General features: G+C 51.4%; 2 protein-coding genes across 7 annotated transcripts in view; both read left to right on the forward strand.

Moving 5' to 3' along the window:
- The window catches only part of CADM3 (cell adhesion molecule 3), a 31,518-nt gene extending 12,544 nt beyond the window's left edge, over window positions 1–18,974 (forward strand). The window contains exons 2-11 of one of the 6 annotated variants that reach the window (XR_013959507.1): window positions 5,331–5,432; window positions 7,661–7,801; window positions 8,299–8,451; window positions 9,182–9,319; window positions 9,654–9,824; window positions 12,066–12,156; window positions 12,511–12,680; window positions 15,495–15,620; window positions 16,666–17,060; window positions 17,666–18,973. Coding sequence is in view for 2 of the 6 variants with exons in the window: in XM_080649352.1 (XP_080505478.1) it covers window positions 5,331–5,432; window positions 7,661–7,801; window positions 8,299–8,451; window positions 9,182–9,319; window positions 9,654–9,824; window positions 12,066–12,156; window positions 12,511–12,680; window positions 15,495–15,620; window positions 16,666–16,784 (1,211 nt within the window). In the remaining 4 variants the exon portion in view is untranslated. Of the gene's footprint in view, window positions 1–5,330; window positions 5,433–7,660; window positions 7,802–8,298; window positions 8,452–9,181; window positions 9,320–9,653; window positions 9,825–12,065; window positions 12,157–12,510; window positions 12,681–15,494; window positions 15,621–16,665 lie in introns of all 6 variants that reach the window. The other 5 variants (XR_013959508.1, XR_013959505.1, XR_013959506.1 and 2 more) reach the window with 5 other exon arrangements.
- Window positions 18,610–21,985, forward strand: ACKR1 (atypical chemokine receptor 1 (Duffy blood group)). Its single transcript, XM_080649357.1, has 2 exons — window positions 18,610–20,527; window positions 20,965–21,985. The coding sequence occupies exons 1-2, from the start codon at window positions 20,417–20,419 to the stop codon at window positions 21,961–21,963; spliced, it is 1,110 nt and encodes a 369-aa protein (XP_080505483.1). The 5' UTR covers window positions 18,610–20,416; the 3' UTR covers window positions 21,964–21,985.
- The last annotated feature ends 428 nt before the right edge of the window (window positions 21,986–22,413 follow it).

Here is a 22,413-nt window from a genome sequence, read left to right on the forward strand (position 1 = left end):
AGGGAAGAATCAGGGCCCCAGCATGGGAGTAGGTAAACCTTTCTAAAAGTGCCTCCCTGCCCTAGCCGGTTTGGCTCAATGGATAGAGCATCAGTTTGATTCAGGTCAAGGGCACATATCTTGGTTGCGGGCTCAATCCCCAGTAGGGAGCATGCAGGAGGCAGCCCATCAATGATTCTCTCTCATCATTGATGTTTCTCTCTCTCTCTCTCTCTCTCCCCCCCTCTCCCTTCTTCTCTGAAATCAATAAAAACATATTGAAAAAAAAGTGTGTTCCTTAGTATTCTGGACCACAGCTCTCAACATATTTTTCCCTTGGAGATAGCACTCCTCCACCCACCTGTCACAGTAGTCATGAGAAATAAGTAGGCTGAGATGAAGATTATTTTTAACTCTGTGGTTAGAGAAATGCTGACTCATCATCACCATCACCATCACCATCACCTCTTACTCAGGGAGCTGATTTTCTCTGGTCTGTGAAGTGGGGGTCTGGACCCAAGCACGGTCAAGGACAGCAACAGTTATGTGGGAGAGTCCTGTCCCCTTGTCCCACCATCCTAAATGTGCACCTGTGCACACTGATCCTCAGGCCAATGTACCTTAGATTCCCAAGATAGACAGGGCAAGGAAGATATAAAACCCAAGCAATTAGAGATTGTGCTGGCACAGAGCCTTCCCTACTAGCATCATCTAAATTGGAGAGATAATACATTTTTATTCATTGGAGTCACTTATTTACTTATTCAATAAACATTTATTGAGCACTTACTATGTGCAAGGTGAAAACCTCAACCACAGGTGCCACATTAGTAAGTTTCCAATTCTACCTCTGCTACTCTTAATATGAACAATCAATCAGGGCTATGTTGTCCTTTAAAATGGTGGGAATCCTAAAGGTACTTGAACCCATGGGAAAACAAACCAAGAATTCAGAACCTCCAAGGCAACTGAGGGCAAACAGGAAGATAATGTTAGTTTTTAGCATAGGTGTTAGAGTGCTATGAAAACATGGGACCATAGTTTTAACTGGACATATCGGTAGCTTTGGTAACTAAAGAGTCCCACATTGTAAGGCTCTTAAGGGTGCACGAAATAGCCCCCAAAGGTATGGATGAAGATATGTTAAGAAATCCAATAAAAAAATACAACCAGTGGGTACAGAGTGTACTACCATCACCACAAGCATTCATTTCCAACTTGCTATCCTGTTGTTTTTTTAATCACATTGCAGGTGAGGGTGTGAATACTTTTTGGGCGAGTCACCCTTAGCCAACAGTCTTCCCCCTGTAACCCTTGCCCTAGAACCACAGATACAAAGGCATGCTCTGTGAAAGAAGGCAGTGTCAGGAAGATGTGCAGAAAGCCTGGGCTTCATGGTCAGAGAGATCTAAGTTTAAAGCCTGTCCCAACTCAACACTTTTGAATCCATCATCTAGATGAGTTACTTAGCTTCTCTTAGCCTTAGTCAGTCTCTGAGTCCTAGTTAACTCATACTTACCATGTAGAATACCAACTAAATGGGTCACCCTGGAGTAATGAATACAGACCAACTAACTTGGATCTTGAGACACAGAGGGTGACCGATGAATATTGATGCCCACCACCTTGTACACTTCCGGAACTTCACCTCTGGATAGGCGAACCTCTTGGATGGCCTATTTGTTTTTACTCTGTTTTGTTTGCTACTGCCTCTTCACTGGCCAATGTTGAGCCTAGTTCTCACAGTAGAAAATGCTCACTCAGCCTCTCTGTTTCATTTATTAAATACATATTTCAAGCCCCCTCTATGTGTAACATGCTGTATTAGGTTCAGTACTGGATACAAAAATGAATCGGATATCAACCCTACCTACATGATTTGTATAATTTTTGAGGGAACCCAAACATGCAGTACAAAGTAGAGTGATGCATAATTTAAGGAAGGCAGACGAAGTGTTGTAACTCAGAGAAATGAGAAATTATTTTCACCAGGGACAATCAGGGAGACTCTTTGAAAGTGATGCCACAGAAAATAGGCTTCAAGGATGAATAGCGCTTAGATGTGTGAAGATGGGTGAAGGGCATTGTCAACAGTTATTGTAGGAATGGGGATATATGCAAGAAAGCAAAGGTTACAAAAAGAATTCCAAATAGAGTCATATGTCTGGATTATGGGTGAGTAAGTAAAGGAAATACACAGCTGAAAGGCACATTGGCATCAGCCTGTACAGGATCTTAAAGGCTAGGCTAACAAATCTGGATATGATCTGTAGACAATGGGAAGTTAGTGCAGGGAAACTATATGATCAATATGACCACCTAGTTTTCTATGAGGGGGTCCTCCCCTCACTAACAGTCCTGTGGCTTCAATCTCTTTGTTCCTTCCAAAGCCCCTCCGAGAAGAATTTTCACTGTTTCCACTTCCAAGTCCACGTAGCCCTTTCAGAGTCCTCGCAAGTTTTCCCTTCCAGTCTGACTCTATGGATGGAATTGTGTTGATGTCTTAAATAATTGGCACGATCTAAATTCAAAGAAAGGCACGAGCCTTTCACAACCCAGGAAATAATTTCTTCTACTTTTCCTGTTGATAGAATTATAATTACTCCTCTGCTCCCACGGAGTGGCCATTCATAATTTATCATTACAGGTGTACGATTTTACACAAAGGGAAAGAAAACTTAAGTATTTCGCAAAATTAGAGGAAGAACTGTCACCCCAGGTGCGGAAATAGAACATATCGCTCTGAAGCAGTTTCTTAAAACACTACAAACCAGAGTTCCCTGTAGCCTGCAGGGACAATACATCAAGCACATCACAAATATCGGAGATCATTTGGTTAGTTATCATTCCCATCACCTGAACAATTTAGTTAAATTTGAATGACCCAATCACCATTTTATTTATTCATCCTATGCAAAAAAAAAAAAAAGAAAAAAAAAAAGCCAGCAAAATGCGGGAGGAGGGAAGGAATGGAAGCAAGGAGAACAGAAGTGAGAATGCAGAACAAAAAGGAGCAGGAGAGTAAAAACTAAATCCATGCTGTGGGTCAGAATACCCACTCTGCCTGATTAGGAATAGGCATAGCACAGTGCCAACTGAGACAATGACTGACCAGACCAATTAAATATGCCAGGGCCCGCTATGAGCTAAATTTCAAAGATACAGACATGAATAAGGTAAGCCCCCTGCTCTCAAGCAACTCAAGGCTTAAATGAGAAGACTGAGAATTAAACAAGTAAATTGCAATACAATGGCCGAAATGCTATAAGGAAAAGGAGCTGTTGAAAAGCGTTGAGAGTACCAGCAGAGAGAGAAGGAGGGTCCTTGAGAGTTGTTATGTGTACGCTTTTAGGTGAGTCCCTGAACCTCTTTAAACCTCGTCTCTAAAAAGCGATTATGTCTAGTTGCTTATCTTTCAAGGTTGTTTTGACATTCAGTGAATTCATGGTTGAAAATCCACTCTGCAAACTGCAAGCCCTGTGCCAGCGTATGAGATGCCTATTTCCTCTGTTCATTTGAGCAAAGGCCCACTCGGTGCTTATTCTGTGCACTCGGTTCTCATACTGTGGGCTGAGCACTGACCCTCCCTGGTGCCTCCCTTTCCTCCACCACCCCAAATTTTAGCACAACCATTTGGCTTCCTACTGTGTGTTGAAGCAGCACACCCACAAACACACACACCACTGAAAAATAAGATGAAACACTCACCAACTTCAGGCTGCCTCCATCCTTGATGTCCACAGAAGGCAGCAGGGTGAGGTCCGGGCACCCGGGGAGGGTCTGTGCTGGGCGGGAGAGCCCTTGTCCTCCCTCTCCAGCCACCTTTCTTTCTCTGGTCCTCATCTTTGCTGCCTTTTCTACCAACACGTGCCCTGTCCCCTTTCTGCCTGTTCTCTACCTGTAACAGACTTTGTTTTCTCTGCTTTACTCCCCCTCTCATTTGCGCATTAACACTTCTGTCTGAGAACAGAGTAATTTCTAAATCTCCAAGAGCATTTCTATGAGGAACTCAGGAGAGGGGGTGCCTCCATGAAGGCCTGTGAACCCTGAAACTATCTCTTAGAGCCCACATCCAAATGCAAAAAAAATACCTTTAACTCCCCCTTCTTCCCTCCACTCCTTATCTCCTTTCCCTTCCCCCACCTTCCCTTCTGATACATCAGTCCTCTGCCCCCTTTCTTCTCCAAGGACCCTAAGCCCCTGTGCCACTACTTTTTTTAGTGCCATTCTGCCCCTCCCTACACCTCCCCTGCGCATCCCCTAGGTGCCAGCTCCCCCTTCTCCTCTCGCCCTTTCCGCTCCCACCACCCTCCCCAGGGTCTCTACCGAGCAGGCTGCCCCAACTGAAGTAGTGCTGGAACACCGGCAAGCAGCTCAGAACTCTGCTCAGCAGCCGATGACCTCACTGAATTTTGCGCACGTGATTGGCTACTTCTGGGCTTATGGCGGGAGACTGAAAAGATCCCCTTGTTTCTTTGTCCCTCTGCCCCTTCAGGTTGGATTGGGGAAATAGGCCCTTGACACAATGTAGTCACAAATGGTTTATGGGCTGCTTGCTAGGAAGAGAGGGATTTGTTGTGCCTGAGGAGTGAGCAGAGTCAGTGATATAAGTGGGCAATTGGACTGAGAATGAAGGAGGCAAACTTGAGAATTTGAGCACCCAGTAGAAAGGTGAGACTCCGGGAAGGTTGTGGGCAACTTCTGCCCTCACTGTGGTGTCTGTCTTTAGAGGTAGGATCTTAACTGAAACGAATAGAACTTTGGATTTGGATCAGGCATTTAATTTCTGGTCTTTGTTTTCTATTTATAAGACCTTGGGCAAGTCACTTCATTCTGTTTCCACTCTGCAAAGTAGTAATAATGTCGGAGTGCTGCTTTTACAGGCCTTTTAGAAGGATTCATGTGAAAGTATTTTCTAATTATTAAACCTCTCATTATTTTAGTAGGTAATAGAGTGAAGCAGAGAGAATCCTGGCTGAGGAATGAGAAGTCTTGGTTTTCTTTAGTTGTCGCTGTAGTGACCTCCCCCATGTCACATTTAACCTTTACACGCTGTGAAGTGGGAGAACTGGACCAGTGGCCCCTAGGAGCTCTTTTGGCGCTAACGTGATCTGATTGACTGTAGAACTTAGCATCCTCCTTTAACTCACCCTTGGGAGGGAGAGTTTGCTTCCTTTTTCAGCACTTTAGTTAATGTCGCCTTTTTGTGAGAAACGGCCTTTTCTTGGGCAATCGGTGGGCCTGCTTTTCACGGGGGCATCCTCTCCCCCACCTCCACCAGTGAAAGTGTAGATCCCACACTACAGCAGTGCCTATGTAGGGCTCATCCTTGATGGAGATTCTCTCCCCAGGCTACTGGCAGGAGCAGGATTTGGAGCTGGGAACTCTGGCTCCACTCGACGAGGCCATCAGCTCCACACTCTGGAGCACTCCTGACATGCTGGTCAGTCAAGGTGAGAATCCAGGCCTCCTCATCTCAGTGTCTCTCAGTGCCCGCAACCATCCTCATGTCACCTCCCACTCATGCGGCCTTCACCCTGTGTTCTCCTCCTCTACTTTCCATCTGACATTGTAGTTCTTAGTTCGACACCAACATCTCTAGCACCTACTACTTCTTCCTTTAGACCTCTGTGTCCCCTCACTTTTTTTCTAAAAACAGAATGATTTCAGGAGGAGTGTATTGCTCAGAATAAAGAGGTCTGGAAGACATAGTCAATGCATAGTTTTCCTGTGCATTCCAAATGAGGAAACAGGGACAATGGGATTACTACTCAAAAACTGACATACAGCGAGCAGTAAATGAAAGGCTTCCCAAACCTTTCATTGAGATACTTAAGGAGTATACCACTCCCACATTTACTCAGCCAGCTCCATCTAGGGGTCATTAATCTCATAGTCATAGTTTTAATTCTAATTAGATGATTACTTGAGGGGCATTCCAATGACATAAGCACTGCATTGAGTGTAAGAAGAACGAAGTTCCAGTCCTAACTGGAATCATTGAGAAGTAGAATGAGCTTAGGCCCTCACTGCACCTCCATTGTCTCATACATGTAAAATGAGGGAATTGGATCCCATGATCCCTAAGATCCCTTTCAGTTCTGATTCAGGTTCTAAACACTGAAATGGTGGCCAGGCTCCGTGCTTCAGTGGAGACAGCTATCCCGAAGCCCCGAGAGCAACTTCAGCACATGCACTGGGAGCTGTGGTGACCAAGGGGCACTCATTGTAGTTGGAGCTGGAGCTGTGGTGACCAAGGAAGAAAGGAATAGCAGACAGGGGAGGGGTACGGTCTGGGCCACAGGGAGCATAGGGATCGTCTGAGTTACTCCATTAGGAAACCTAGGAATTACGTTTCTTGGCTTCCTATTCAGAGGAGAGTAATGCTGGTTAAGTAATTTTGCACCATAGAAGGAATGCTGTAGATGTTTCCGAATCAGCTGGGAGGTGTTTATTTTAGTTCTGTGAAGGTCAGTGCTGTTGGGTCACAGAGTCAGTCCTGAAGAGGAGGGAATCAATCATGGGAATCAGAGGCAAAGCTGCGGGGAAATGGAGCAATGACACTGGGAGGAGGAGCAAGTGTCACGCAGTCCAAGGGGCTCACAGTTGACACCTGACTAGAAGGCACATTTGGGATTCAAATGGCTCATCCATATGATTTCGATATCTGATTAGTCCTTTTATGTTTGTTTGTTTGTTTAACATGACTAGGGAGAGAGGAATTAGAAAACATCTTTCAACCACATCGAAGGGAAAACTAATCCTCTAACACCAGGATGGTGATGGGGTTTGTATGTTGGGAAGCGGGTGGCACTAACACTGAAGAAATATGTTAAGGGAGCTGATGAATGAAGGGCAGCTATTGTTGGAGGAATTGAAAAGTCGGTGTCAAATGTTTCCGTTTTTTAAAGCTGTTTTGTTTGTTTGGCTTGAAGTTGTATCAGCTCCCGCTTATATAAGTGAACGTGCCAGCCAAGGGCTGGCCTGGCCTTTTGTTCGCTTTTCGTTTGGGGATTATTAGTCCCAACTGCTTCTCCTGTTCTTGCTTCTATAGGCAGGTGGTGGCAGGAAGGCGAAACATGGAATGACAGATACATATGTGAATGTGTAGACTTTTCAAAGGTGAATGGTAGACCTCTATCAGAAAAGATACATGTGGAGTGGCACGTGTAGATTTGGAGGGCTTTTTTTTTAAAAAAATATATTTTATTGATTTTTTACAGAGAGGAAGGAAGAGGGATAGAGAGTTAGAAACATCGATGAGAGAGAAACATCGATCAGCTGCCTCCTGCACACCTCCCACTGGGGATGTGCCCGCAACTAAGGTACATGCCCTTGACCGGAATCGAACCTGGGACCTTTCAGTCCGCAGGCTGACGCTCTATCCACTGAGCCAAACCGGTTTTGGCATGGAGGGCTTTTATTCTTCCAAGTGTGTGTGGCCATGTCAGTTTATTAAGCAAACATTCAACAAGTAACTGTTTTCCTGTGCATTCCAAACAAGGAAATGAGGTCCCCCCCCACCACCACCACCTCTGTTCCTTCCCCCTGTTCCTTCCTCTGTGATGCCTTAAGAGACACAGAGACCTGGACCTTGGCTGGTCTGGTTTAGACCTTGGCCCAGAAATGGGTGGAGAGACTAGGGCTTGCTCCGGAAATTAACCCTCTTCTACTCCTGCAGACAGTCAGCCCTGGACATCTGATGAGACAGTGGTGGCTGGTGGCACCGTGGTGCTCAAGTGTCAAGTGAAAGACCATGAAGACTCCTCCCTGCAGTGGTCTAACCCTGCTCAGCAGACTCTTTACTTTGGGGAGAAGAGAGGTAGAGCTGTCTCTCTCTGTGGGAACTGTGGGCTGGGGAGGGGGCTGCAGCACCGAGGGGAACGGTCCCTGTAGCCCAGAGGCTGAGACAGGTGAAGGTATGGCTATCTGAGGGAACAACAAGCCATGGGCTCCCCAGCTGGTTTCAGAGAAACTTGGTTATTACAGCTCTGACTAGGGCCATTCATGGTCTTATAGGGTCCTGGGTGGACTTTACCCCGAAGGAGCAGGAAGAGACAGCCTAATCTAAGTGTTGACCTGTGAGTCTCACAAGGAAGCCCTCGAGATCCAACGTACTTTTCTGAGTAGATCTGAGGCTACTGTGACCAGTGGCCCAGGAAAACGACCTAAAGTCTGTTGAAACTCAGGAGCATGATTTTCCCCCTGCCCCAAATCACACTATACCCCTTCCCCCCAAAGAAGCTGACCTGGGGTGGGAGATAAACATGAAAGGTGCCAGTAAAGGCCTTGCTTCCCACTCTCCCGATTCCCCGCTAGCCCTTCGAGATAATCGGATTCAGCTGGTGAAATCCACGCCCCATGAGCTCAGCATCAGCATCAGCAACGTGGCCCTGGCGGACGAGGGCGAGTACACCTGCTCCATCTTCACTATGCCTGTGAGAACTGCCAAGTCCCTCATCACTGTGCTGGGTGAGGCTCCCCAACCCCAGGGTCACTGCCACATGCTCTGTGCAAACAAACCTCTCTAGGTGGGTCCCCAAAGGAGTCTAGAGCCAGGCAAGACTCCGAGCCTTTTGGAAAAGTTCAGCTCACGTTCCTTTTGCAATGGAACAAAATGGAAAGAGCACTGACTTCTAATAATTTCTCCTCTACTTACCGTTTGCTCTGGAACAAACCTCTTACTCTCTCTGAGCCTGAACTTCCTAACCGGTAGCAGCAGGATGATGATGTCTGTTCCACCTAGCTCCCAAGGTTATGTGAGGGAAACATGGGAGGTGCATGCAGCGTGTGCTTATAATGTCCAGGTTGAATACCACAGTTGCTTACCTGCTCTCATCCTATATTTTATCCTATATTTCAATTCCCTTCTTTGCTTCCTTGAGCTTCATACTTATTCTGTGGCCACCCCATTGGCCTCTGGGTTGTCAGGTCACATATAATGTATCTCCACACTACCATGCCTCCTCCCCGTCCCCCCCCCCACCTCCCCCCCCACCCCCGTTCCCCCATCTCCTCGCCCAGAGCTTTCTTCCTGGTCCTTAGGTAGGAGATCAAAGAGAACGATACCTAGTTTTCTACCCATCATAAAGCACAGTAGGACCGAGGTATCCTCACCCCCAGAGAGGCCATCTGAGCAGGGAGAGCCGGGTATAACCTCCCGGCCTCTCCTTCACATCCTGCCCACCCCCGTGCCCGGCAGGAATCCCACAGAAGCCCGTAATCACTGGCTACAAGTCATCGTTACGGGAAAAGGATACGACCACCCTACACTGTCAGTCTTCTGGGAGCAAACCCGCAGCTCAGCTCACCTGGCGGAAGGGTGAGCAAGAGCTTCATGGTAAGTCCCTCCGGCCTCGGGGTCACAGGAGGAGGTGTGCTGGGAGGCGGAGAGAATGAGAGAGGGAGGGGTGCATGTCTGCATGTCTGTGTACACGCCAAGCATGATGGAAAAGGAAAAAGCGGGAATGACAGATATTGTGTGTACACTCATGGGTGTATGTGTGTACACATCCATTTCACAACTTTCTAAGTTTGTCAAAGTTGAAACTCACCATCTGTATGTCTACAGTGGGGCCCACACACTCTCTGTGTGTTAGGGCTCACTCTGTTTCTGTGTGTGTGTGTGTGTGTGTGTGTGTGTGTGTGTGTGTGTGTGTGTTTCTCCACTCCAGGAGAACCAACCCGAATACAGGAGGACTCCAATGGTAAAACCTTCACCGTGAGCAGCTCAGTGACGTTCCAGGTTACTCGGGAGGATGACGGGGCCGACATCATATGCTCTGTGAACCATGAATCTCTAAACGGAGCTGACAGATCCACCTCTCAACGCATTGAAGTTTTATGTATGTCATGGGCTTATGGGTGAAGACGAGTCAGGTATGAGATGGGGTGTGGGGAAAAGGAAAGTGGTGATGGCTGTATGTGAAGAAATAGGCACAGATACCTGGGTAGGTAAAAACAAAATGAGACAAGAGGTGGTAGGATAGGCCAAGGGTTAGCAAATTTGTTCTGTAACGGCCCCCGTAGCAAACATTTTAGGCTTTGCGGGTTATATGATCTCTCTCTCAACTACTTACCCCTGCTGTTTTTGCAGGAAAGTAGCAAAGATAATATGTAAACAAACAAACATAGCTGTGTTCCAACAACATTTTATTTACAAAACCATGTAGCTGGCAGGATTGGACCCAGTGGGTAAGCTGGCCAAGCCCTGGTTAGGCCAGTCTGATGCAACCAGCTTGTAAACTGTAGTGGCAACTACAGCAAATCAGGAGTCAGAAGATGTGTGTTCTAGTCTGCCCTCCGCTACTTATGAGCCATGTGATGCTAAGAAAATTGCTTCACCTCCCTGAGCTTGATTCTTTACTTGCTAAATGAGAAGATGAACATGGGGATTACTAAGGCTTCTTCTTGATCTAGCTTTTGATGGTTTCGAGAAAATGCAGGCCGTAGGAAACGCAATCTCTCCGGCATCATTATTCCCATATCTTTTCCTAAGTACTCCCCTATCTACCACAGCTCTTTGATTTTTCCTGGGATTCTGACCCAACATGTCCACGATCACCATCACTACTCTTAACCTTTCCCAGGATCCTCCTCCCTCCATGGAATCTGCCTTGAGGATGGACAGTGAACTTCCCTCCTCTCCGGAGGAAATTTGGACATTTTCAAACAGAGCTTTCTGAGTGGTGGAACCAAGGGGGAAGGAAAATAAAGTCCAAAGCTGAAAGATGAAGAGTTGTAAAATAATGTATTTTTTTTTCTAATTCATCTAAAGGCTGGGTGTTTTTCCAAAATAATTAAAACCCTTAATCTCTTTCTTGTGGGAGATACAGGCCTGACTTGAGGGCCATTTAAGTCAATTGCTAAACTTGTTGCTGAAACTTGGACATGAGGTAGATCTGGGGTAGCATCACTTCCCATTTATCAGACTCTCAATTAGGAAGCTGACGACCCGGATTCTGGCCTCTACTTCTGTGTTATTTTCACCAAAGCATGTCATCTCGTAGTGGCTTCTGCTTACTTCTCTGAACTTTCTTGAGGATAAATGAAACAATATCGAAAGAAGTGCTTTGTAAACTTAAGTTCTATGTTGCTATGATTTGTTTATCTGATTGTTAGTTCTGAGTGTGAGGCCCCTGGCATTGGGTTTCTTCCTCTGAGTCTGGGCCCAGGCCAGGGCTAAGGAAGCTCTCCCCTGTCAGAGTCCCAAAGACTTCTGTTAGGTACCGGCCATCTGGCAGTTCCTCTCCAGGGAGCTTTTTGGCCCACCTGTGATCAGTGGCCAGTCGACAAATGCTATACTCCAGGCACTATGCTAGAGGTTTCTGCGGGGCCTGCTTCTCTTTGTCCCGTTTGATTTGACTGAAACACGTTAATTAACTGGTTAAGCTTGGTTCTGTCTTAGAGGAAGCTCGGCCTCTTTACCTGTTCTTCTAAGCCAGCATCTGGTTGTACTGTTCTCCGCAGCCATCTGGACCTAGCCTCCTCAGCAGCCCTTGGGTGTCAGTGGCAGATGCCATTATTCCTTTGCAGAGCCCGTCTATATTGTGTCAGTGCCTTTTTGCAGCCAAAATAGGCCCCCCATCTCTTGCTGTTTCAAAGCTCTCACTTCATTTTTGGGCTGACCGTTAAAAATTCTGTTTTATTGTCTTCCACTGGTTTAAGTTCCCCTACAGAACAGAGAGGATTGAGAGACTGTGAGCTCAATAGTCAAGTTCAAGTGTATTTGTTCTGTCACAGCTATGCATTAAGTTCCATTTATGCGCTGGGCAGTGTGCGAGGCACAGATGAACCAGTGGCACACCTTCTTAGCTCTCTGTTAGACATGACTTAGGTCCTCACCAAGGACAGACCCTCCAGAACCCTACCTCTACCAGGTGGCAGCACCAGGCCCTCCCACATTCAATGGCAACAGCGCTCTTTGTTCACAAGACGCAGGGGGAGCCAGGTCTTGGTTCTAAGCCGCGTGGACTCCCGAGGCATCAGGGGTGGAAGCTGTGGTGTGTGACAGGACGCTTTGGAGATCAAGGCGATCTCCTGAACACTGTGGGCGTCTTGCATTGACACCATTTCCTTCTGCACAGACACACCAACGGCGAAGATCAGGCCAGACCCTCCACATCCCCGCGAGGGCCAGAAGCTGTTGCTGCACTGTGAGGGGCGTGGCAATCCCGTGTAAGAGGAGTCATTTCCTGGCCGCCAGTACAACTCCATCCTCTCAGATCGAGATCTTCACATAACGTCTTCCTATCGCCTCTGTACTGTCTGAGCCTCTCATTTTCCCTGACACTAACAGCCATCCTCTACTTCTACTGCAAAGCAGCAGAAGTGGGGAGGGGCCACCCCCTGGGTTCCCGGCAGTTCCCATAAAGAACCCCAAGAGGTCACCCTCTCCCTGCCTCTAAGCAGCTCAGTGTCTCCGGCCCCTGTAACCTCTCGAGCTTTCATCGAACAGCCCCTGACTTCCCTGCTCCGTTATTTTTGTTTCCCTTTAGCTCCCTGACCTATTCCCTTGTGAACTCTCCACAGTCCCCAGCAGTACCTGTGGGAGAAGGAGGGCAGCGTGCCACCCCTGAAGATCACCCAGGAGAGCGCCCTGATCTTCCCTTTCCTCAACAAGAGCGACAGCGGCACGTACGGCTGCACGGCCATCAGCAACCTGGGCAGCTACAAGGCCTACTACACTCTCAACGTGAATGGTGAGCCACCTCCATCCCCCCCGCAGCCCTCTCTCCCTACACGCTCTGTCCACCCTACACGCTCTTCTTTCTGTCACCTGAGAGCACCCCAGATGGTGCTTTGGAGTGGACTAAAGGGACAACAGCCCCCCATGGAGGGCCTGAACACTCAGGGGCAGATCCCCTCTGAAATGTGCAATGAGGAAAGTTGAACAGGATGTAGGGCTCTCCGAGGCCTCTGTTTAGCCGTGAGGACTCAGTGGCACCATCTCCAACCCCTGCACTCACCTGGCAGCAGGAATAGTCATCCTGCGTTTACCCACCGAGCCTCTCACGTATGGCGGTTGATGCATGTCCCTTTGCAACAGGCTATTCTCAGACTTGCTTCGGTGACTGCGACAGAATGCATACTCCTGCAGACCTGGGTCAAGGCCGGACGTGGAGATAAGTTTGTACTCTGTTGAGAAATAGTCGGAATCTTTTCCCAGATACCATACCTTCTAGAGGAACTAGGCGATGCCTCTTCTCTGACATTCTTACCAAAGGTGCAGCCGTAAAACCCAGGTCAGGAGAAGAGACAGCTAACGCAGAATTCCCTTATGGAGAGTGGGCAGGTGATTTTTTTTTTAAATATGTTTTTATTGATTTCAGAGAGGAAGGGAGAGGGAGAGAGAGATAGGAACATCAATGATGAGAGAGAACCACTGATTGGCTGCCTCCTGCATGCCCCCTACTGGGAATGGAGCCTGCAACCCAGGCCTGTGCCCTGACTGGGAATCGAACCCTGACCTCCTGGTTCATAGGTCGATGCTCAACCAGTTAGCCATGCCGGCTGGGCTAGGCAGGAGATTTTTTTTCAGAACCCAATAGCAGTGGAGTGGGGTCATGCCAGAAAGTCTTATAAGCCTTTCCTGAGAATAAGGAAATGCACTGTCAGGGGAACATCGAGGCTCCCTTGAGTGAAACATCCATTAAAGCCGGCCTAATCAAGCCTGAGGACACAAAGTAGGAAAGAGAAAATATATAATAAGGAGTCAATGAGGCATCAAGACAAGCTGAGTCGGTGGAAAAACAGCAGTTCTCCCATGGACAGGCTCCCAGGGACAAGGGACCTGAGTGTCCGGCTGGGGCGGAATTGACCCCGGGGCAGATCTCAGCATGGGGGAGACAGTCTCAGCACAACAAACAGAGCCAGAAGCCTAGAGCAAGGACGGGCACTGAGGTTCGGTATCCACCCCCATATCCCTGCAGACAAGCTGGATGATGATTGGCAGCCAGAGCAAGTTCTTGTGCCCTGTGGTTGGCCTCTTGCTGGTCCTCTGTGCCCTGTGCTGGAAAGAGTCTTGTTTAAACTGCTTCCAGTGCTGACCCCTGATGGTAGAATGAGTTACTGCATCTTCTTGCAGGAATAGCCTAAGCAGTGCTGACTCCACCTGCCTGGAATGAAATTAAATGTCGTTCCAGACAGGGGCCTTTCGTGGAGGACCCAGGAGGTCATGTTGCTATGGGAACCTGTTTGTCTAGGGAATTTCCGTTTCCCTAATTGCTAGAGAAATTACCCAGGATTTGTTTTTATTGGGGACTGTGTCTCACGTACTCCCCAGGAGAAGGGCAGTGGGTACCTTCATGTTGCTTCCTGTCACTTACACCATCACACGCCCCCATCATATCATGGAGCCCGAGGATCATCCTCTTCTTCCCTCCCAAGTGGAACATGAAAAACCAGAACATAAACGTTTTCTTTTTAAATAAGGCATAAGCAGGCACGGCGCTTAAAGCTGGCCTGATCAAGCCTGAGGAGACAAGGTGGCAGAGACAAAATATAGAATAAGGAGTCAATGAGGCGTCCAGACGCAAGCTGAGTCTGTGGAAAAACAGCAGTTCTCCCATGGGTGGGAGTCACATCAGTGCTGACGGTAATGTTGGACACATCAGCACTGCGTCCTGGGCCTGGGCCCTGTCTTCCCGGGCCTTTGGGACTCTGTCCTGGCTGGTGCTGTCCTGGGCATGCCTGGTGGGCATCGATCCTCCATGGATGCTGCTATCAGTTCGCTATCCGATGGCAGAGACATCGACCATCCTTGGAGGCATCACGGCGGGACTTCCATAATGGAAATCTTCAACTTCCCACAGACCTTTGCATGGTGGGAAGGAAAATGCAGTCGCAGCCCCTCCTGAGGAGACTTGCTGGAGGGTTGGTTTTGCTGGAACTCAAACGCCTCCGCCGGGGAGGAGCTCTGGTCTTCAGGACAGGGGTCGCCCTCTGTCACCTTTGTAAGGTGCATCTTACGGAAGTGCCCAGTTCTGGGGTCCATCAGTCTTTTACTGCTCCTTCTCTATCTGATCGCAGGGCAAAGCGTTAACAGGTGGAGAAGCCCCTGTGGAGAATCCATCTCAGAATATCAAGCGGACAGAAGAGTATGAGGGAGGGAGGATAGGGAAGGAATACTCGGAAAGCCCAGAGATTAGAAGAAAGAAATATAGAAGCAGAGGCAGACAGGAGAGAGAGAGAAAGTTCAAGAGATGATCTAAACATTCAAGTGATGAACTTTGACTTTGTGAAGGTCAGACTTCAGGGCCATGAATTCAACTTAAAGGGTTAATTGGAGTCGATGTATCTATTTATTCATGAGCACATTAATGCTTGTAGACATTACTATGTCCCACACACTGTGTGAGAAACGTAAGAAGGCCCATCCCCTTGCTGAGTGACGCCACTCCATTTTCCCGGCGTTAGCCTGTGTTCCCTGCCATGTGAGACTGTGTGGCCAGGTCGGAGATGCTGGGATATGGGGTTTCTCAGGCCTGACTGTGTGCATTGCCCCTACTCTCCAGATCCCAGTCCGGTGCCCTCGTCCACCAGCACCTACCACGCCATCATTGGCGGGATCGTGGCGTTCATTGTCTTTCTGCTGCTCATCCTGTTCATCTTCCTCGGCCACTACTTGATTCGGCACAAAGGTCAGATGTGAGGGGGAGTATGAGGGGAGGTGGGTGCGGGGAGGGAGGCGGGTCGGCTCGGGGAGGCAGGTGGGAGCTGGCTGCAGGGAGGGCCTTCGGGGACCAGGCAGCCCCTTCGAGGTTTGAGGAGGAAGAACGCAGGCATCTCTGTAGTGATGGAGCCCCCAGGCCCCTCAGTGGAGCTCACTGCGTTTCCATCATCCACAGAATCAAACCTTCCCACTCAGTCAGCTGCTGCTCCCACGCTGCTCCGCCACCAGGCCTCTCCGCCTTCAGCAGGGAACAGCGGAACTCTGCATCTTCGTGCCATTTCTTGAGACTTTCCTGCCTTTCTGTCTGGCCTCATGTTCCTTGACCTTTGATCTCCTTGCCCCTGGTCTCCACAACATCTCTCTTCTTTTTTCCTCTCTCCTATACGCACGCCATCTCGCTACCCTCTCGTCACGTGCCTTCCTCTCAGATGTTCCCCTTGTAACTTCTAGCTGCAGCCAGACTACCCCGGCTGATCACGTGCTGGCCAGCTCTCTACTGCACTGCACATGGAGCCAACATGCCAATTTCCCGAGCACCACCTTACACACAGACACACACACAAGCACACACATTATGCACACATGTAAATATGCACGCACACATGCAGATACTTGTACATGCATGCACATCTACACACAGGCATGCAGACACATGCATGTGTACACATGTACATATATGCACACATACACATATGCATGCATATATACACATAGACATACACCCATACACAGGCACACATACAGACACATGCACATCTACACAACACACTTATTTTTTTTGCCAGTATTATTGAGATTCTCTATTTAAAGGCAGCACTCATTAATTCATAGGGGTGCAGTCGGGTGAGGGATGTTGGCAGCAAATGCATGTTAGGTCTGATGGGGAGGAATAAAGCTCTGACCAGGAGAGGCGGGCCAGGAGCGAGGTGTGGGTGGGTGGGTGGGGGCGTGGGCAGGGGGCTTCAGAGGTGTGGAAGCTGCTCCTGGAAAGAGGAGCCTCTGTGCCTCCCTAGGAACCTACCTGACACATGAAGCTAAAGGCTCTGACGATGCACCAGACGCGGACACAGCCATCATCAACGCAGAAGGCGGGCAGTCGGGCGGGGATGACAAGAAGGAGTATTTCATCTAGGGTGCCCACTCACCCTGCGCCCCTGCAGGGGCCCCACGGGGACTTCTGGGGCCATAACCACCTCGGACTTGTACAGAGCAGCCCCGGGGCCGCCCTCCCGCTTGCTCCCCGCCCCCACCCCTGTACAGAATGTCTGCTTTGGGTGCGGTTTTGTACTCGGTTTGGAATGGGGAGGGGGGGGTGGGGAGGGAGGGCTGCCCTCAGCCCTTTCCTTGGCTTCTCTGCATTTGGGTTATTATTATTTTTGTAACAATCCCAAATCAAACCTGTCTCCAGGCTGGAGGGGCAGGGGCCCTGGGGCGAGAGGAGCAAAGCCCCCGGAGCTTTAGGAGAAGGAGGAGAGGGAAGAGGTAAGGACAAGACTGGAGCAGGGCTGGTTTATGGGGGGCGGGGGGCTTGCACCAGCCCTCTGTCCTCTGTGCAGAGCAGCTGCCTGGACTTCTCTGGGGTGGGGAGGTTGTGAGCAGAGCTGGAGGGGGACAGAGACAGTGCCTCCCTGCTCCCCTTCCACTTCCCTGGAAAAGGAACGAATGGGGTTCCTGAGGAGGGTGACCTGCAGCCACACAGAGGCCCAGGGCGTCCACATGGGGAGGATGTGGTCCCCGCCAGGAGGGATGGATTTGGAGAGACAGGATGTCGAGATGGCCCACCTACCCTTGTCCCCCGTGATGTAGGAAGCCAGGCCCTTTACACAGGAGCTGCCCTTGGGGGTCACAGGGCAAGGCGGCCCCTTGTTGCTCCAGCAGCTGTGGAAAGGCCACTGTCTGCTCCCCTGCCCAGGGGCCCTCACTCACCCAGCCCCGGACTGTTGCTGGGCAACCACTCCTCTTATGGCATTGTTTACCAACTCCTCCTCCCGCCCTGTGCCGCTGCCCCTCCAGGTCCTACGCTGCCCCTCAGCCCGCCCCCCCTTCCCAGCAGCCAGGCAGATATAACCACAAAAACACTAAAAGGAGCTTCGCTGCACTGAGCTGTTTCCTGCCCAAACAAAGAAGATAATGTGAACTTTGTGAGTGTGTGGATGTGTGTGTTGTGTGCACATCTGTGTGTGAGAGGCAGCAAGCGGGTCCTGGCAGGTGGCGGCCGTGGAACCTGTGAAGGAGGGCCTTAGAGGAGAGGACTCCTAGCCAGCGGGGTGCCTCCCCGCGAGGCTGTCTCACCCTGGCATCTCCATGCCACCCCAGCGCCCGTCTGCCATGGAGAAGGCAGTTCCGGGATGTGTTCGCGCTCAGTTGTCCATCGGGTCTCACCCTCAAACACGGAGCATGAACCTCGGCCCCGTCTCCCTTCTCGGAGCTTTGGAGTTAGGGCCACACCTTGCTTTGCGCCCTCGGCCTCTCCCTGGCCCCGAGCCTAGAACCACCACTGGCCCTTCTGTGCCCGGTGAGCTGAGGGCTGGAGAGAAACGTCCCTTCTTCCCACCTCCACCCCTCCTTCTGATGGTCTGTCTTCCTCTGTGGCCTGAGCTGGTTGCCATAGAGATGAGTTGCTCAGGCTCCCTGTCCAGCCAGCCGCCCGGCCTCAGATCCCGGATGCCCCTTGGCACCGCTGTCACCCTCGCCCGGCATGTCCTCCCTGCTGACACCCAGGGGTGTGCACAGTGGGGCAGCTGCATCCGCAGGCCTGCCCACCCCTCGGTTCAGGTAACACCATGTGGCTTTTCCAGCAGCTGGTTAGGGCCCTGGGCGCACAGCGGCCCCTCCAAGCCAAGGCTCTCCCCTCACAGCAGCGGGCAGCCCAGCGCCCCACCGGCCGGGCTCCTGTCTCCTAGCACCCGCTTTGGGGAAGTTGACTTTGCCTCTTTGAGCTGAATCACTCTGTCCATATTACACAGAAGCCATATTTGTACCGGGAGTGGGGGAAGAGGGATCATTGTGTTTGTGTGTCTGTCTGGGGTGGGGGTGGGGCCGGGAGCAGGGAGGGGACCGTGTATCTTTATAACCTTTCTAACTCTCGTATGCTAATATCAGAGGGGCACCCTCAATATATCGGATCACCGTGTCGCTCGCTCGGCTGCCTCCTTCTTGCCGCTCTTGCTCCCGTGGGGATGCGTGTCTAAGGGCTGCTCGCCGGTATCCCCTGCGCCTGTATTTCCAGGGGTGGCGTGGGCCTCACCGGGGCCCTCTCCCAAGGGCATCTCTGTATGGAAACAATACAGCTCTCCGAGGGAGAGAAGTGTGTTCACGCCCTCTGGCTGGGTCCTTGCTTTCCTGAGGGTCTGGGGCGGGGCATCCGACGGCTCCCCCTGCCTTCCACCAGACAGGATGGGAGGAGCTGGAGGTGAGGGTGAAGATGCCACCAACATCATTCCAGGACAGTTTCAACAGGTCCCCCAACTCGTTTCCACCCCCCTCCCCCCGCCATGGAAATCCTGAGCTAGTGTCCCGGGAGAAGAGGGGACGGTCTTTGTAAGGCACCCGGCCTCTCGCCCCTGGGCTTCCCTGCTCCACCTGCAGCGCCCCGTGGGGATGGGAAGGAGGCGGTTGGCAGGACTGGCGTTAAAACACCACATGCCTCCTTGGACCAACGGAACAGTGTCGCCTAAGCAGGCCCTCTACCTCCCCATTCGACTCCGACACGCCATCACTCATCTCTTCCATGTCCAGACTAAGTCTCCCTAACTGAAGAAGTGGAACGTGGGGGTGAAGGGGGGACGAATTGGCAGAGACCCTGGGAAAGCATCTGGGGGAAAGGGGTTACCTAAGAGCCGGTGTGTCGGCTTAGGGGTTCCACCTTGGGAGACACTCTGCCACCACCTGGAGAGAAAGGGGCTCTCCCCCCTCGAGGAACCTGACACAGGGCTGAGGTCCCCGCCAGAGCAGCAGCTGCAACAGCCCCTGTGTCCCCCACGGACATGAATAGAGGTTCCGCCAGAGGCCACAGGCCCCTGAATAGAGGTTCCGCCAGAGGCCACAGGCCCCTTGAAAAGATGCTCTACCTTCCAGACCACGTGTTCTGCTTGTTCTGAAAGGTGCCTTCACTGCACCCCTAGGTGATGAGGCACATGCCCCGTCACCCTGCAGTAGCTTCAGTGGGCAGCCCTCCCTCCTCCCACAGTGAAACAGCCAGAGCCAGACACCTGGGTCAGGTATGTGCACAGGGACACAGCACACGCCACCCACAGGTAAATGAGCCCTTCTCACACCCGGACTCCTACACAGAGAGCCCCGCCCCCCAGCCTCACCCTCAGCATCTCAGGATCCAGCCCAGCACCACTAACACTCCTCTCGCAAACGTGGCTTTTGAACCATCTTTCACTGGCTCAGGTTCAAGGGGTGGAGGACAGTGAGCGTCATAAGCTGCCTTTCCCTCCAGCTTCCCAGCATGCCTCTTATCTCTGTCTCACATTTCACCCCTGGCCCCTCTTCCTTCCTTGAACCCAAGGAATCCTTCTTGCTGGAAAGCCCTTGGCTTCTCAGCCTCCCTTTCCACCTTCGGGAAAGTACCACCTTCTGGTCCCCACCTTCTTCCTTTTCCAAGTCCAGGACCCCACCAGTGGGATCCAACCTCAAAACAGGAAGCCGAGGGCCAATGCCCTGTGAGGGCCTCAAGCTTAGACAGGCAGTGGGCGTGGGGTAAAGGCTTCCTGCGTGCCCCCACCCCGTGCCACCCAAGGGCCCTGCCCAGAACTGATGGCCTTCATTAGTCCGGCGCTTATCTTGGAACCACAGCAGGTGACAGCTGCCCAGCTCCCTCTCTGCCTGCGTGAGCCCAGCAGTGGCATGGGGAACTGCCTGCACCCGGTGAGTGTGGGGCGGAACCCACAACTCTGCCCCTCCTACCCCTCTGCCCCCTCCCCTGCCTTTTTCTTTCTTTCCTTCCCTTCTCATCTCGTATCCCTTCCCTCGTCTCCCCTCTCTTCTTACCTCAGACTCCCAGGTCCCTATGTTTTTCCTCCTCATTTGTCTTTCAGTCAGTACCATCCAGGCCCCTGGCTGCCCTCCCTGGGACTCCCCTACCCTCCAGCCCTGCCCCTCTGCTCTCCCCTGGCTGTTCCATGACTCTGCCTCTGCAGGCGCCCCAGTCTCCGCTGTGATGCCCTTTCCCACCAGCCCCACTGCAGCCCCGTGCTCTCCACCCCAGGCTCCCCCTGCCCCTCCTCTCCCCTCTGGTAGCCTCTCATTCCCCAGAGACCAGCCGGGTAACTAGATGTGTGATTGTCCCTCCGGGGACCCTCCAGGTGGACTCCTTCACCGATGACAATTCGAGTAACCTTCCCTTTGAAGATGCGCATTCGGCTGAGTGGAATTATTCCTTTGAGACCTACGACTACTCTTCAATGGACGCAGCGGCCCCCTGCCACTCCTGTAACCTGCTGGATGAGTCCTCGCTGCCTTTCTACGTCCTCGCCAGCGCCCTGGGCATCCTGGCCAGTGCGGCTGTCCTCTTCGCTCTGCTCAGACCCCTCTTTCACCGGCAGCTCTGTCCTGGCCGTCAGCTCCTCCTCACACAGCTAGCCGTGGGCAGCGCCCTCTTCAGCATCATGGTGCCCATCCTGGCACCAGGGCTCAGGGGTGCCCACAACACCTACGTGTGCCACCTGGCCCACTTAGTCTGGTATGGCTCCGCCTTTGCCCAAGCTTTGCTGATAGGCTGCCATGCCTGCCTGGGTCCCAAACTGGGTGCAGGCCAGGTCCCACGCCTCATCCTGGGGCTCACTGTGGGACTTTGGGGACTGGCCATCCTCCTGGCTCTGCCCATCACCCTGGCCAGTGACACTTCCAATGGATTCTGCTACCTGTCATCCAGCCAGGGCATTCTGAAGGTTCTGCACACTGCCAGCTGTTTTGCCATCTTTGTCTTGTTGCCACTGGGTTTATTGGGAGCCAAGGGGCTGAGAAAGGCATTGGGCAAGGGGCCGTGTCCCTGGGTTGATGTCCTGTGGCTCTGGTTCATTTTCTGGTGGCCCCGCGGAGTGCTTTGGGGATTGGACTTCCTGGTGAGGTCCAGGTTCTTGGTGCTGTCGTCCTGTCCAGCCCAGCAGGCGCTGGACCTGCTGCTGCACCTGGCGGAAGTCCTGGCGATCCTGCACTGCGTGGCCGGGCCCCTGCTCCTGGCCTTCTTCTGCTACCGGGCCACTCGCACGGCCCTGCCCTCCTTGCCCCTCCCAGCAAGACAGTCCTCTCCTCCAGACGCCCTGGGAGGCAAATCTAAGCTCCCTTCCTACCTGCCAGCCTGAATTAAAGTCTGTGCTGCCTTTATGAAGCTGGTGGTTTCTTATTTTGTCTGGGGATAGAGAAGAGAGGAAGGAAAATGGAGCGAGAGACAGAGAGATTGATTTCACGCCAGGTTGGCCTGCTGGCTTCTGTTTCTCTGGCTGGCTTGGGGAGTAAGTGGCTGATGTGCAAACATCCTCAGGGCACACAGGTGTTTTCTCCAGGTGCGCGGGTGCTGCCATCTCTTCCATGGGGGAAGAGAGAGGGGACCAGAACAGGAGGGGAGCAGCTAACCCTAAAAAACCAGAAGAGATGGCTTAGCAGGTAAGGAAAGAGAAACTGCTACAGAGAGCAAATGAACGAAACATAGAAACTGGAGAAAGCAAAGCAGAGAAGATCAGAGGTGAGCCCAGAGCACGACTTCCCCCCCCGGCTGGCCGGTTCTGCCGTCCTCTGTGCCTTCTGTCTCCCTG

The sequence above is a fragment of the Plecotus auritus genome (assembly GCF_963455305.1).
Source record: "Plecotus auritus genome assembly, chromosome: 12".
In the NCBI taxonomy this organism is placed as follows: Eukaryota; Metazoa; Chordata; class Mammalia; order Chiroptera; family Vespertilionidae; genus Plecotus; species Plecotus auritus.

Excerpts from the sequence above, each read along its gene's own strand:
- ACKR1 (XM_080649357.1), top strand. The coding sequence starts at position 20,417 with ATGGCCTTCATTAGTCCGGCGCTTATCTTGGAACCACAGCAGGTGACA. Across the intron at positions 20,528-20,964 it reads TGGGGAACTGCCTGCACCCG|GTGGACTCCTTCACCGATGA; the intron begins GTGAGTGTGGGG and ends GGGACCCTCCAG.